General features: G+C 31.0%; 1 protein-coding gene across 4 annotated transcripts; it reads left to right on the top strand.

The window, feature by feature from the left end:
* The first annotated feature begins 1,480 nt into the window (after nt 1–1,480).
* Nucleotides 1,481–16,363, top strand: LOC130656439 (major facilitator superfamily domain-containing protein 8-like). 4 transcript variants are annotated; one of them, XM_057459291.1, is made up of 11 exons: nt 1,481–1,723; nt 12,077–12,177; nt 12,908–12,951; nt 13,133–13,379; nt 13,549–13,662; nt 13,980–14,183; nt 14,419–14,530; nt 14,649–14,783; nt 14,863–14,966; nt 15,123–15,325; nt 15,517–16,363. In XM_057459291.1, exons 1-11 carry the CDS (start codon nt 1,677–1,679, stop codon nt 15,823–15,825), a joined length of 1,620 nt encoding a protein of 539 aa, XP_057315274.1. In that variant the 5' UTR covers nt 1,481–1,676; the 3' UTR covers nt 15,826–16,363. The 4 variants fall into 4 exon arrangements, with proteins under 4 accessions (XP_057315274.1, XP_057315277.1, XP_057315276.1 ...); XM_057459294.1 differs by lacking the exon at nt 1,481–1,723 and adding an exon at nt 5,093–5,375 and having other exon boundaries at nt 15,517–16,362; XM_057459293.1 differs by lacking the exon at nt 1,481–1,723 and adding an exon at nt 9,869–10,102 and having other exon boundaries at nt 15,517–16,362.
* The last annotated feature ends 281 nt before the right edge of the window (nt 16,364–16,644 follow it).

The raw sequence follows: 16,644 nt of genomic DNA on the forward strand, positions 1-16,644 counted from the left end.
GAGGATGAAAAATTGTCAAATTTACTTGTTGCTTTACAGAAATAAGTTTCCTAAAGTGCTGCGAAATGGCCTAAGTGTGTCAATTTACGTTGATGTCATCACTTTTTGGTTTAATTTTGTAAAAAATGAATGCAAACGATAAAAAGAGGATAGAAAAAGAGTTACAAATACAGAATCTTAAAAATGTTAGTTTAGGTCACAATTTGTACCCTTAATTTGAAAGTTAGTCCGCTATTCATTGTTGATTGAGACCTGAAAGATGTTTGTTTGACCTGTTTTGGGTGAACTTAGTACCCAGTCGATGCGCTAGCATTACTTCAACGTTAATGTTTGATTGTAATGAAATTTCAACGTTGAAGAACACATAAAAGGTCTGAAGTTTTACCATCCACACAGAAGAGGGAGGTTTTAGCCAATCCAAAAATTCAACAATTATCTAAGGCACAACCTTAGACTTGTTAAATTTCTTAATATTTTAAAAATTGTTTAAAGCCGCCACATCCCTGCTTGCTCCCTGTTAGTCTGGTCCCTACGTTGTCAAAATCAATTCATATGAACAACTTGCATGCACAGCTTAATAGATAGCTAAGCTATTATTCTCTGATTTTATAAATTTTTAACACTAAGCAACGCACAATAATTAATGATATAATTTTGATCTTCTTTACGGCACGTGCAAAACGTGCAAGGTTAATTGCCGAAATAAATCTATATCAATGTACTTTTTTTAAGAAGATAAACTTATTTTCTGATCAGCCTTGTTGCTGGTCTAATTTTTAGCCATCATAAGCTGATTGTCGCTTACGCCTACACTGCTCAACACGTTAGCAGTTTCCCTGATATTCTTTCTTGTAGCTATTAAGAGGTGATGCGTATGACAAGAAATTATTGTTTGCGTGTCAATTCTGGTGCTTATTGCCTCTATTTCTTGGGTGGTGGTGTATTTTTAGTTTTGATTTTAGGGTGGGGGGGGAAAGGGGGGGCAATATTGGGACAATTACCCTTATAGAAGAAAAAACTTTTTATGGTTTAGCAGAGTAACTAGCCATAACATCAATAGACGTTAAAAATAAATGCTGATGTCATTAATTTTGTTGTTTTTCGAAAGCATTTACTTCAATTTTTGTTCACTTAATTTGCAATATTTGCTTTATACATAATAGACACAGTTACAATTAGATTTCTAACCAGATCCGACGAAATCTCTAAAATTTTGATATGAGGAATTTAAAGTCAGAAAACTTCTAGTCTATACCTCATCTGAAATAAATTTTATCGAAAAGGTTGGGGTGGTTAAAAATTACCTACCCACCCACCTGTCCCTGATAAGGTTTAATATGATAGTGAGTCCCATCTTTGTTATTTCACTTGCGTGCATCTTATATTCTCAAACATTTTTGAGAAACCGAACAGGAATAACCGGATTTTAATAATTAACTAAGCTATTTATTCATGCAATTACAGATGAAGTAAAAAAGCCCGTGCGAAGGAGATCTATTTAAAATATAAGTAAATGCTCTTCACCCCAGATATACATAAAGAGGTTTATAAAGTAGCAGTTAATATAATTACAAGTAATATTTTTAAGCATTTACGGTACTCGGTAAAGAGGCGACCAAGCTGTTGAATCCTCAAAAGTGCAACGAATAAATATCTACAGGAGTCAAAGCCGTAGTATGGATCTTAAAACAAAAGAAAAATGTTGCATTCCAACAAAGGAATTGTGAGTGGCTATCTTTCTTTATCTATGTTTATCAATTTTACTTTTTTTACTGATAAATGTTTTAAATTACGTACAATATTTTGCTTGGTTAAGCTATGATAGTCGCATACTATCGCATGGCGACAAGTAATTGAGAAAATTTAGGTATAATCGTTTTGACGAAAGATAAATGAATTTTAACGTACGATTACATGATGAAATAAAAAGTAATGAAGAATCGATGTGGGTAAGATTTGAAAAATAAAAACAAAAGATAAGGCCGTAAAAAGTTTGAATCGCGCAAAATGGAACTTTTGTATTATTTTATATGATTTTTGCCTTAAATGGGAAGAAATTATGAAAATTCTGGGATGGAGATATGTGAACGCATCTTTAAATTCCTTTATTTTGTAGTCGACAAACTTTTTGCTATTTCTATACTTCTCTATAAATACATGAATGGAAAGACTATACCGAAACAACAGTAGTTAAAGCAAAGAAAAAAAAATAATTAGTTAATAATTCTATCCCCAATACAATTACCTGGAGGGAAATAATATTGGATGTTTTTTTGTGTTCCAACATTTGCGAAATCATGCAAATAACAAACCAATTAATTTTGTTAACAAGTTTTGATTAGCGGATTTTGAGTGTAAGTTATAGAAATTGGTTTATGAATCATTGCCGCATATAAAGCTGTACGCGTTGACGAAAATTAAATTGAACGAAAATAATAAATGCAATGCAATAAAATATTGTATGCAGTTTGAGCAATAATATTTTGAATAATATATTTTATTCTGGGTGGTTTTTTAGCTTATTTCTTTTCCGTTATATTACATAGCATAAAAACAAAATATATATTGTGTTGGAATAAAATGATTGTTAACTTAAGTGCTGAGTTTTAAGATTAAGTGTTTTAAAATAAAGAAATAAAGTAATTAAAAATACTTGTACAGTTGTTAACAGTAAATCATTTGAGTTTTTGGGCCAATTGATTATGCTTTAGCACAGTGACGAAATATATATATGCCTAATTAATTTTAAAGATTCGTCTCTTTAAATTCGAGTCGTTTGTGACTATCTATAAAAAAAGGGCAAATACTCAATCATATTTTGTTTTGTTTTTCTAAGTATGATAAATTTTTATTTAACAATCTAGCACCTTTAAATTATTAAGTGTTATATAAAGACCCAACAATGCCAAATTGGTTATCAGGATGACATGACATGTTGCGAAAGAGAAATGCACAGACAGTAGCCACCATTTGATGTTCATTATGGAATTTTTATGACTGGCTTATTTCTAATGATACTTTGGCAACCCAATTAAAAGAGAATTAAAAGCATGACATTGCCCACATTAGTCCTTCTATATAGGTAGCAAACATCCTAATGAAACATACTGCATACCTTGAAAGTCGGTCTATTCTGGAATTTTGAACGCTGCTTCTCTTATTATCTTAAAGTAAGAAAAAAAGCTGTCTTTATCCAATTCCAATCTTTTAATTAGCCTGACACATTTACTGTCCCCAAATTGGTTTCTCGTTTACATCGTCAATCAGGAATATTGGACACAGTTTTATAACCAAATAAGGTGAAATGAAAATGATAAGAACTCATTATAACATATCAGCTGCATTACTTGTTATATAATGTGACCACATTAGATTATAACAAAATTTACCCACGGAAATTAGAACCATGCTTTCTTTGATATAAATTGCCTTTAAGTGCAATGACATTTACGGACATTGTCTACGGGCCAAGGTACTAATTTCCTAATGTATAAAGTAAATTAGGGTAAATCCCTGTTACCAAGGCAACAATGATGTGACAATGTTATACTGTACTCACAGTTTATTTACAATAATGACTCAGACGAGCATATTTATAATAAAAAGGGAATAGGGAGTCATGTCCAAACAAACAAATTAAGTAATCAAGTTAACCTTCTTAAATACAAAATAGCGAAGTATAATTTCATCTAATCAACAGATATTACAAATATAGACTGTTTGGTGTCGTGTTAATCTGACTCAACAAAAACAGGATAAATATTTTCAACAAAGAGACAAAGTTAACTTCATAAGTTTGTTAATGCGTTCAGACAGCATTCTCTATTGATCAATCACTAATCAACTAATTTCCATATTTAGGGGAATTAGGATTTTGCTTACAAATTGAAAACCATGTTTATCCAGATTATTAGCTTATTTAGCTACTTTCAACATCTGATATGAGTTAGTGGTAAAAAACACGACAAATAAATAGATTAGTTTGAAAAGAACTTTCTCCCTCGTAAGAACTTTTATTTTACAATGTTTGGAAAAATGTACTGTTGCCAGTAATGATGAAAATCGCCGGATGTGATAAATTGGTAAAACGGAAAATTAACATAAAAAATCTCATATTTGTCTTGTGTTCTTTATCCCCTATGCTAAGTGTCTAAAACGGAAGCAAAGTTCCTATGTTAAATAGAAGTACAATTGCATTTTACGTAAATCTTCAGCAGAAAATTAAATCTCCAAAAATAGATTATGGAGGGAAAATGTATTCCGTGACTTTTTTATCTGCGAATTAATATGCATTAAAATATTTCGGCTATTTATATCTATTTAATTCATTATTATTCATTATTATACCCTTATTCTATTCGTTACATTGTCATTATACTTTTAACAAAACTTTTTTACAAATCACATAATTTATGTTTAAAAAGACTGTTAATAATAAAAGTCTCTTTACTTCCTGCAAATTTCCTAGTTTACAAGATATGACATAAATTTATATTATGACGTAGTGAATGCATATTTCCGTGGTAGAAACACTGTGTTGCAAAGAATCCGAACCAAAGAGACTTAGTTTGTAATTGATCGATGCATAACCTGCCAGTGATATCGATGTAAAAACATGTTGCTGCAAATCCTGTAGCATGGTTACGTGCAACGAAGATGCTAATTATCTGATTAATTACCGGCCGAATCATTTTATATCCTTTTTTAATCCGTTTTTAAATCCGTTTTTAAATCCGTTTTTAAATCCGTGTCTGAAATTTTATTCCGTCCTGTCCCTGTAAAGGCAAAACTCTTTACCGTCATTGGTTAAGCTGCTATATCTATAGTTACCGATATGTTTGTTCGTATAATTTTAGTTTTTCTTATTCAAAAAATGTCTCACACAAGGAAGATGCTTAAAATAGATATAATAATTTAAATTATGTTTGATTTCTGTAACAAGCTATGAGTTGCCATGTATTTAGAATTCTCAATACATTAATGAATATGTTTTTCATTCATTTAAACTCTAATTGTTTTGAATATAATACATATAATAGTGATGTACAATATAGTATACAAATGAAAGCAATCCTATGCTTTATTTATCACCCTTGAAATTCAATTCAACTATTAAAATATCCTAAAAAGACCTTTGAAAATTACGTATAGCACTTCAAACAGTGCTCCATAGATTGCATAGTCATATGCACCCAACTGATATCTACTTTGAATATCATACTGAAAACATTTTGTCAATACCAACAAATGTGAATAAAGGAGTTTTTTGAGAAAGATCTGAAGTCTGTATGTTAGAAACAAGTTGATGAGTGGTGATCATGTTTCCATTTCTTTGGTAATTGTTGAATGAGACAGAAGTGGTAAAACATGTGGCAGTAAGTATATATTTTGCCATGTCTCTCATCCTACATATGTGTTTGTTTTGGTTTTTCTTCATTTTCTGTTGCTTATCTGTATTTCTGTGAGCTAAAAAAAGTAGCTGCCACTAACGACGGATTCATTTCACTAGTCTTATATATTTTTGTTACATTTGCATGGGTATGAATCATGAAATTAAATTTTTACATTATCCTGATATATATGTTGTAATTATAATTGTAACCAATATTACTAGTTTGGAAATTTATAAGTGTGGTAGCGTGTTCTCGTTGCGGTAACTACATTCGAAACCAACCTTGTTGCTAGGTTACTTAACAATAAGATTTGTCTTGCCATCCTAAAATGTCAAAAAAATAAGCCTTAAAGGCGCGTTTGTTTGTAAAAAGAATTGACAAAAAGTGGCATGGATTATAATTGGATATGTTTCAGCCTTAGTAAAACAGAAAGAGAAGCTATAAAATTTGTATTTAGCTCTGCATTTACTCCGTGATTTAAACGCCGTAACCGCTGAAGTATATATAGAGCGTTTATGGTGTGTAAAATACTTGTCCAATTATCCAGCTGCATAATTATTTTACCATAAGAATTTATTTGCATCATCGTGGTTTTGAAAAAAATTATTTCAATTTTTGATTGAAGTTGTTTGGAAATATTCATAGAAATATTCATGGAAATATTCAGGGAAATAAACATATTTAAATCCGATATTTTTGCATCATGAAATAATTTTTAACTCTTTGATTAGCTCGGTCATTATATCAACTTTGGAGATACGCAAGTTCGAAAACTCAAGGTATTTACTGCAGCGATAGAAGGTATTAAAGAAAGAAAATTCAATTTATAGTTACAAAAAAATGAAAACAGAATAAAATGATTTTTCTATAGGGATTTGACCGAAAAAATTTGACTTGCATGCCTAAAAGTTATTTACCTCAATTTGTTAAAAAACCATCTTGATGAACACATTCAATTTGATTGCACGCTCCAGGAAACAACAAATAGAGCTTTTAATGATGACACAATCAAACGGAAGGATTTTTACGGATTTATATCCTGAGTATTAATTTGGACTTTTATTTCCTCGTGTATAATAAACAGCACGATATAACAATAATATTTAACTGAACTTTCGTGATGTTTAAGAACACGAAAGGAAGATTGTAAAAATACCGACGCATTTATTTATTGGTTTTTAAACTATCTAAATTTGCTAAAGAGAAAAAAGGAACTCCAGAAAGGAAGTTAATTCTTCTGTACACTGCCATAAAAAGAAAGAATGATGTGAGAAATAAGGCAAACTTGAGCTCGTAAGGAACGGTACAATTTGTTCCTTATAGGAGACGTTCAAAAAAGAAGGTAATGGAAATAGTAAGTTCACTGCATGCACAACCAAATTATCTTGTGTCTTACAAGTATACTTTCTTTTATTACAAAAGCTTTTACCGACTTTGCAAAAGCATATAAATGCTCAGTATTAGTGTGTAGTTTTCTTACAAAATTATAAATAAGTTTTTTTTGACAAACTTGATATTGCATTGTTTCCGAATAAGCGCCCTTTAAAGAAATAAATGAGCGCCTTGAGTAAATATGATATCTGTGGTTTATGCTGCTTTGTCGAGAACTGTTTTAAAGTGCTTTACACGTGGTTCCTGCACGCAGTGTTTGTTTTACACTTGTATTTACCTGCACTCATGCATACCTCTTAGTCTTGGTGTGAACATAACTGCTAGTTAGCTTACACAGAAGTTGAACATTCTTCATCAGATGTATTATGGCTCACGCAATACATTTCAGAAGTTAAACAATTTTTAAAAAAATAAGAAATGCATCATTACAAGTTTATTGATGTGTATTTTGCGAGCAAAATTTACTTGTTTAAAAAAGGTATAAATCCTGCTTCTGATTATGGCATACACACATTCAAAGAGTAATCACAGAGTTCAATTTACCGTTTTTTACATTTCAAAAGTGACATTCTCCATGCAGTGAATGTAGAAACCGCGATAGTTATAAAAACACTTGATTTATCCCGAAGTTGTCTACTTGATAGTATTTTGTTTTTGTTTTTGCACGTAGCTTTTAGAATAGTAGTTTGAAAATAATACAATTTCTTGGAAGAAATATTACAAGCCGTTGTAATGATATGTTTAAATTTTGTGAAAAACGATGCTTATAGCTATCACAAAAGTAATGTTACATTGCTTTTTTTATGTTATTGTTATTGTTGTTGTTATTTTTGTTGTTGTTGTTGTTGTCGTTGTTGTTATTTTTTTTAAATTAGGTTAAGCACAAGGACATAGACGGACTTGTGATCATTGTTCTCTTGTAAATGTTTTGATGGCTTAGATTTGCCCTTTCAAAACTAAAAAATGGCGTCTTCGCTGAATAAATTATCAACATTGCACAATTTAAATGAATACTCGTCGCGCATGTTGTTTAATTATCCAACTTTACAAAGGGAACGAACTTCATGTCTTCTTGGTATTACGTCCAAGGTATTACAATGGGCGAACACCTAAGAGTCATTTAAACAAGCATAATATTCATTATAAATACTTAGCACAATAGTACAAAAAAAATTATAATTATGCTTGTTGTGATGTCAAGAATTTATACAAACATTTCACGTCTAGTTCTCAATTTGAGAAAGTACTTTTCACAAATTTTTGCACTATTTATCCGAAGATAGCTGAACTCTGTTCAAAATGGCTTCTAAATCACTTCTTTATACTAAAGATGCATAAAAAACGATGCCCGACGGGAAAAAAATTCTCGGGGTAACAACCAGAATTATTTGTGATAGTTTTGCTATATGCAAATTTTCTTGAGCTGATTTGGTTTTTAGAATCTTAATCCTCATTACAGAGTTGTCAATAAAAAACTAATTAACTAATCTAATGGTTCATTAGCGGTTACCTAAAAACCACAATTGTTATCATTTTAATGGCTATGTTTATAATAATAAATCAAAAAAAAAATGCTGACGGGCTTCACTTTACCATATTTACTGGAAAAACATTATAAAAAATAATATGTCATCAATGAAAATTCAATGATGAGCAGATTTTCACAAAATAATCAATTTTTTGCTGACTTCAACTTGTAGAAACGTGATACGTCTTTGTCTGATAGGGTTAAAAAATAGGGTTTCATTCTTCAGAAGGATGTAAAAGTAGATGGTCCCTAACAAACTAATTCTTCATTTTTACCTTTGTAATATACACTGTAGCTAACATTAAAAAATCATCCATTTTAAAATTTGAGAAATTCGCCTTCTGCTTAAGTTTGTAATACTAATAACCCTGGGTGTATTTCTATTATAGATATTTTTGAACGCTTTTTCGAGGCATTAGATTGATGGGGCGCAGGGCTAGTCATTTTCTTTTCATCTGCTGATATTTGTGAATCTTGACAGCATAATGTTACAATTACAGATATGTGTTGCATTCAATCACCTTTAAATGGGATATTTACAAACTTCCAATTTCCGTTGGATCATTAGACGAAATAATTTGTTTTTAAACATATATATTTCCTGAGTTAAGACATAGAAACATTTACTAATTATATCTTACAGCTACTCGCGTGCAAGAATATGACGTCATAAGCATGTATTAGCTATTGTTTTTAATAATAAAAATAACAAATGGAGAAAAGAGAAAATAATAAAATAAGAGGAAGAATAAGAGGATTGTAAAATGAATTATTTTATGTTTTTGCGTAATACTTTATTCCTTTTTTAATTTAATGTATCAATCTTATTAAGCATTTACTTGGAAATGCAAATGATCATTTTCAGATAACAAAACAAGGAACTAAGGCAAAAGTTTTGTTTACAGAACTGACTTTATTTATGATGTTTGTTTACGTAATCTGAATGTTTGGTCAATAGTTCCCGCCTCCAAGCTTAGACTTAACAAAGTCAAGTATGACGATCAGTTCTATTAAACTCCTTTTGCCCAAATTAGTCCCGAATCGTTTTATGTATTTGCGTCGTAGGGTCTTTCGCAAATTCTGCAAATTCAAGAATTTAGATTATATAAAAACTTTGAATTTTTTGATCTGGTTGCTACGGTCCTATATAACTACTTCTTGCTTTATAGCGACTTTTTAGCTGTTCCAGAGGGTCAGTGTTGTGTTTTCTACAAAAAATAAATCGCATTTTAACCAATAGGTATCAGTTCATATGTTTTCTCACAAACCTCGCCACCTTAAAACACTGTTGCTGTCTTTAATTTTTTTCTTTTTTTTATGTCAAAAAACAAATAACAGGAGATTTTAAACAGTTGATATAGCGGCATAGCTACCAAACTATATTTCAGTTAAAAGAAACAAACAAACATGTAAGTCCGGCGAAAGCCTAAGGTGTAAAAACTCTTTCAGACGTAAGGAGAAACTTTTTGTTTTTTCTAATTATAAAAAAATAAACCATTTGTGTAAATAAAAATACATTATTAAACAGAACGAAAAAAATAAATAAAAAGATGATAATGGGTTTTGAAGATTGAATTTAAATAATATATACAAGTTATATAAATAATATTAGTAAAATTATTATGAATAATATCGAAATGTGGAACAGGATTGCAATGCGACTCTAGGTTATAATCCTATCAATGGAAACTTGAGACGAATTATTTTCTTTATTAAGAAAACTTATAAGTTGAAGGACTCTAGCCATTGGTCGTCAGTTCAAGTTATGTAGAGGAGTCGAGATGAACGGGTAAGCAAGACAAGTGTAGCCTCGATTAATTTTTAAGACGTTTGTTTGAGACTTGCTTGTGCTGCAGATAAACTTATTTTTTCTCGTTTGTCCTATTGTCCAAGTTTTGTTCTGCATTTGCATCGTATCGTTGTTTTAACCTTACATTTTTCTGTTTCATTTCTCTAAAGCTTCCTGTTTTTAATGTCATCCCATGTATATATATATAATTATCTATGTTTGCTCTTACAAAATTAGTGTGTAAAATTGAATTTAAATTTATTACGTAAATAAAAGGGGGAGAATTAAAAAAAGAAACTTTATTGCATATATGAAATATTTTGCTCATTAAAACCTATTACAGCTTCTGATACAAATGCTTCTTCTTCACATAAAGATATTATCAGTCATACAGTTAATTATCACCATAATTAAGTGAGATAATTCTGCAATTTTGAACTTTCCTGTGATTGATCATATATCTAATTTCAAATGTCGGATGAGTGCTAGTTTATCTTTAAATGATACTTATTTTTACAAAATAGCCGCTAATAACCCGCGCTAAAAACCCACGTGAAATTCAGGGGAATGTCACGTGGGGATTTTAATGGACGAGGAGGTGGGGGAGGGGGAGGCTAAAAATTGCACATGCTTTCGTCTTTTTTCGTGTCATATTTTACACGTATCTTATCAAAGTGTTTTCTTGAAGTAAGTAAGTATTTGCCAATTTTTCTATTACTATTTTGAAGGATATGGTTATTGATTAGCTTGTTCTTAATTCCAAGAAAGTATAAATAAGAAAAAGCCGCTTTTGTTGTTAGACATGACTGCATTTTTTTAGAAAAGAACAGGCTTGTAAAGAGCACACTAGAGTGATTTTCATTCTGTTTGACTTCACATATTTTATTTTATAGAAATAAGTTCTCTCAATGAACCTATACATCATTCTCGACCCCAGGGCTTTTTTTGAGATAAACAGCTCTGGGGACGAGAATGTCTATACATATGTTTTGCTAAAATCAAAATTTTCATATGCTTCTAATGCTTTTACGAATGAAAAGAAAAACGAGGAAAGGCAGCGTTTTTTTATGATATAAAATTTGACCATATGGGATCGTTATTCGCCCTTTTTCATTCTCAGATGTTTTTTCTTTTTGTTTTTATGAAAATAAGGGAATAACAGTCAAATTTATGGATGATGATGAGGATCAGAATAATATTAGTTATTTTAGACTCACATTATTTTGTTTTTAACCTATCAATAAATTCAGGCTGAGCACGTTTCTCTTTTTAATTTGAACAAAATCTTAACTTCAACATTCTTAACTTTATTAACCAGGTTTTTATTAAAAAAAATGGTTAATGAAAGCAGAACTTCTTTGCGCTTGTGCTAAATCGCTATGGAATTCATCATCGATCGCTAACGAGGTGTTTGATAAATATTATTAGGCGACGCAGAGAAATCATTACTGCGCCTCAGGCATGTTAAATGAGCACATTAACCTCCACATCCAATCCATCCTACATCGTCATGAGAAACTAAAATAGTCCTGGTGTCAACTCAATCTCTCTTTAATTAAACCATTTTACATCATTACGAAATGACAACGACGCATCAATCAAAATTGCTCATTACGTTAATTGTTGGAAAGTGTTTTTGTTAGAAAATCTACAAATTGCAAAATTAATGTTTATTGTTACACAAACGAGCCGCGATATGCACGTGTAATAAGGTTTCTTTGATAGGTGACAAAAACGACAAGTTTAAAGTCTTAAATATTTTGAAGGACATTTATTTGTTGATTTTTTTTACTGTCTAAATGGAGAAAGGGTAATAATTCTAAGTATATTCAGAAACCTATAACAAAAAATTTAGACATTTGCAAACTAATACTAACGACGTTTTTGTTGTCATATTTGTTTCTTTGTCTTATTTTTAATACATTTTAAAGGTATTTGTTACTTCATTTATTTATATCTTATTTTTATTACTAGGAAACAGTTTGTGAGCGTATCAAATGAAACGCCATCTCAAAGAAAGCGAAGATGGCTGTCGATCAAGATCTTATGTCTGACTATGTTTTTCGACAGCTTATGTAAGTTTGTTTATCTTTCCAACTTAAGAGATGACCGAAGTTATTAAATTCGTATTCGTCAGCATTGACAAGTCCATGTTGACTCGTGTACGCTATAAAGAGTGGAATAAACAGTGAAGTGATAAAAAGGTTTAATTGATTTTCTCAACTTTTTAAAGAAAATCAAATATAAGATTATAAGTTTTAATGAGATTTTCTAGTTCTGTTTGTTTTCTACAAAGTAGTCGCATACTTTTTATTTTTACAAAAAAATGTAGCCGTACCAGAACATCAAACTTTCATAGCTTATATATTTATAACAAACGTAGAATATTTTTGTTTTCACATCTAAACACTGAGAAATCAAAGATCTCATATTTTATGAATTCTTCAAAAGAAACGAAATAAACATAAGAATAGTCCAGTGTTGTTTTATGAAAAATAATAACCGTTATAAAGAACTAAAATTGGACATTAAAAAAATTTCTTTTACCTAAGCCAAAGTGTTTACATAACCCACAGGAGATCTGCAAAATTAAAAAGCTTACAGTATATTTACTAACTTTCTCACCGAGGAATGTTATTCTAAATTTTAATACGTCTTTTTTACACGTCATTGCACCTCAATATTTCCTTTTTATGATTCAAAAACTGTGAGCACTTAAAAAGTTCCTTTTACCGCCAAAATATTAAACTTATGGCGCCATATTTTATGTCAATTTCTTTAATGTGTTTGTACCTTTTCCTTTAGCCTTCTCTATCGTGCTCTCCTCCATATGGCCTTATTTACAAAAAGTAAGTATACCACCCTCTAAAACAACTAAAAGCAACAGGAATGGCGTTAAATATTATTTTTAACAATGTTGCTGAAATGTATCTTATTTTCCGATTCTTCTTCTCGCCGTCTCGATAGTTCACTAGGTTAATCCTAAAACTAAATCTCTTTCTTTCTTTCAATCTCGCGTATTTTATTTAGGTAGGAGGTGATCCTAATTTGACGCCAATTTATGCTGGATGGGCGAATGTCGGGTTTCAACTGGCAGGAATATTTATAGACTTTATTATTGGTCACTGGACTAATAAGCGAGGCTCTACGGAACCAATTCTAATATCTTTAATATTTTTTGGTGTCGGGAATTTTCTTTATGGTTATGCAGAAGCTTTTGGCAGTTTTGGCGTTCCAATGATTATACTCTCGCGTACTTTGATTGGCTTATCAACAGGTACGTTAAATCTGACACCTCTATTTACCAGTCATTCAGCTATCTAAAAAATCACCTCAGTGAAGTGCCAAAAGTAAGTTTTCTAGCAGAATCCTTTACACTGGAATAGTCAAGAATCGAGTTCTCTCTTTTTAATTTTAAACGACGTATATTTAAACAATAATTTTAGGTGTCGATGTGGTATCACGTGTTGTACTAGCAGAATCAACTACGTTAAAAGAACGCACAAGCGCCATGGCATACATGTCCATTGCACACGGACTTGGTTTTTCATTTGGACCAGGTAATTGGCGTATATTCTAAATACACTTTAGATGAAGCTTTTTTTAATGAAATTTTACACTTGTGTCATTCTAAGAGACGCATTCGCTAATGACTTTCTCCGACCAAGTCAGAATAAATGGAAAAGAGTTTTTGCGTATCCTTGTTTTCTCTTTAATTTGATTTCACTTTGAGATATAAGTTTATAAACAATACTGAAAGATTTAAAGCTTTCAGAAAGAAAGACACCACATGTCACTCTTTTTATCAAATACAACGCAATTTTATTCTTATTATTTTATTTTATTATTCACATTTACCCTGATATTTCGTTTGTAGCTGTTCAACTGGCAACAATACCATTAGGTGATAAAGGTGTCTACATATCAACTCTTAGATTGTACCTTAACCTTTATACTGCGCCTGCATTTGCCAGTATATTGATCGCAATAGCAAATATAGCCATTGTGATTGGATGGTATCAAGAATTTCATGTGGATATATACAAGGATCATGAAGGAGATGAGAGTATCAATAAATACAGTAAGTGATGATAACAAAGGAAAACTTATGTAACACTGTACTCTTAAAAGACAATTTTAAATGCAAGGGAGTTTCGTTTACTACGAGTGCGCATAGCTTTGATTCTATAAGAATTATGTACGTAGAACAAAAGTTCATAAAGTATATCTGAGGCACACTGAGTTTTTCTTAATTAAACCTAGGTTGAAAGTGGTAGTTGTTTCTTTTGTAGAAATATTCATATTTACTTTCATAGAAAAACTTCTACGAGCCCATGGATTACAAAACACAAAAGCTGACCCAATTGCAATCATCGCAACCCTCGTCCTTTATTTTGTTGGACAGAGTGCGTTTGGTCTTTATGAAACGTAAGTTTGTATTAGTAAACACGACAATATACAAAGAAAAAAGTATTACAAATACATTTTTATACAACTATTTTGATTTTGCTTTGATTAATGTGATATTCTTTTAATTTTGTTGTAGAATATTAACACCATTAGCTATGGATGAATTAGCATGGAATGGAGAAGAAACTGCTTTGTATGTTGGTCTTCTTTTCCTTGCTGCTGGAATAATAGCTGTTTTTACATTTGGAATTTCTGACCTTCTTGAAAAAAGGTGAATTTGTAGACCAGACCTTATTTACTTAATAAACGAAATTTAGTTTTTTTATTTACGGTTATTGTTTTTTGTTTAGATTCAACGAGCGTCTCATATTACTTGCTGGATTTCTGTTAGTTTTGCTTGGTTTCATATCTCACCTTCCATGGGGTACAACATTTCCAAAGATTAAACCAACAGGTAGCTAAAATATTTTTTTTACAATAATGCTATTGGTGCATTTATAAGCTAAATGTTCTCCTATAATGCTTGCAAAATCTTATCGTGGTTCACACGTAAGTATTTTCGAAAAAGAAATCATCTCAAATAACAGTATTCTTTTCCACTTTTACGCAGTACCATCTAATGCAACTTCTGAGATTCTGCAATCTGCAAAGGAACTTGTTGGCTGTCCTGAAGAGTATAATTGGTGTACAACTACTCCACAAATCAAGCTTCCGCAGTTTATTATTGGAATGATATTTCTTTCAATTGGATATCCATTTATACTTGTGATGACAACCACAATATATTCAAAGATTTTAGGACCAAAACCACAGGTGAGAAGAATCACAAAGTTGCTAATTTAGAGAATAAGGACTTTGACTTTAACCTTTTTAGGCTATTACTTCGACTTGGTCTGCCTTCAAAGTGTCCTGTATCACCCATGCTATTTATTTCAAGGAAAAATATTCCATATGTACTTGGTGATCCAAAAATCTTATTTACATTTGCATGTGTCTTTCTTTAGGGTATAATGCAAAGCTGGTTTGCGGCTACCGGTGGAGCAGCTAGAACAATAGGTCCTGCTCTCGTCACTTATGCATACGTGGAAATAGGACCAAGATGGACATTCTTTAGCGTTGATGGATTACTGATGATATCCACTGTGTTATTAATTCTTGCATACAAAAAACTTATACCATATCATTTGTTTGTTCTCAGGAAGAACAAAGCAGCATTAGTTACTATAGACGATGATAAATTAGCATTAACCGGAAGTTTGAGTTCGGACGATTCTGCCTACTCAAATAATTATGTGCTTATGTCAGCGGTTTAGTATACGATCATATAGTAAGGTGGAAACACAGGAGCTTTGGTCCTATTATCAGTTGTCGACAAGTAAGTCAGACCTTCAAACATTGGAATAACAAAATGTCAAAAACGGTAAACTTTTCAGAAATACGAACAAGAAACTGGAGGAAAAGGGAAGCGCCTTTAAGTTTAAGGATTTGAAGATTTTATGGAAAATATTAATTATGTACAAGGGTGTTTTGAAAGCTCTTTGAACACAAAATGCAGGAAGTGTTCACAAAGGAAAACTAAACTTCTCCACTAGTAGAAGTATATTGCAAAACGATTATTATAAACATAATTTTAAAATGTAGACTAAAACTTATATTAAAATGAAGTCAAAAATTTGACTTTTTTGTACATTATAATTCACGTTCTATAGTGAAAATATGTTTAAAAACGTTACTATTGTAAATATATAAGTTTTATATAATTTTTTTAATTAAAAAGTGGTTTATTAAAAAAAGAAAAATATCAACACTATCGACAAGTACATAATGTGTTTTTATTTCGTTAATGTTTCACAGGTGTTTGTTTATGTTTCATCTTTTTTTGTTAGTTTTTCACTTTTAATGTGTCACCCAACTTTAACACTCTCTTGGATTGAACCAACATTATATCCTGTTTGAAATAAAAACAAGCTTTGTTTGTATTTTAGGCCGGCATGAGGATGTTAAAAAGATGTCACAACACTGCGCTAAATCTTTGTTGTCAAATTGCTTCACATAAAACCACCCACTAAGAAATACATAGCTTTAACACCGACATTTGGGTGGCAATTGTTAGAAAACTAATGTTCCGTATA

Source organism: Hydractinia symbiolongicarpus, chromosome 9, assembly GCF_029227915.1.
Source record: "Hydractinia symbiolongicarpus strain clone_291-10 chromosome 9, HSymV2.1, whole genome shotgun sequence".
NCBI classification, from domain to species: Eukaryota; Metazoa; Cnidaria; class Hydrozoa; order Anthoathecata; family Hydractiniidae; genus Hydractinia; species Hydractinia symbiolongicarpus.

Bases quoted from the DNA above. Each gene is read 5' to 3' on its own strand.
- LOC130656439 (XM_057459291.1), top strand. From the start codon at position 1,677: ATGGATCTTAAAACAAAAGAAAAATGTTGCATTCCAACAAAGGAATT. The intron at 13,380-13,548 runs GTACGTTAAATC...CAATAATTTTAG, and splicing joins TTTGATTGGCTTATCAACAG to GTGTCGATGTGGTATCACGT. The intron at 15,326-15,516 runs GTGAGAAGAATC...GTCTTTCTTTAG, and splicing joins TTTTAGGACCAAAACCACAG to GGTATAATGCAAAGCTGGTT.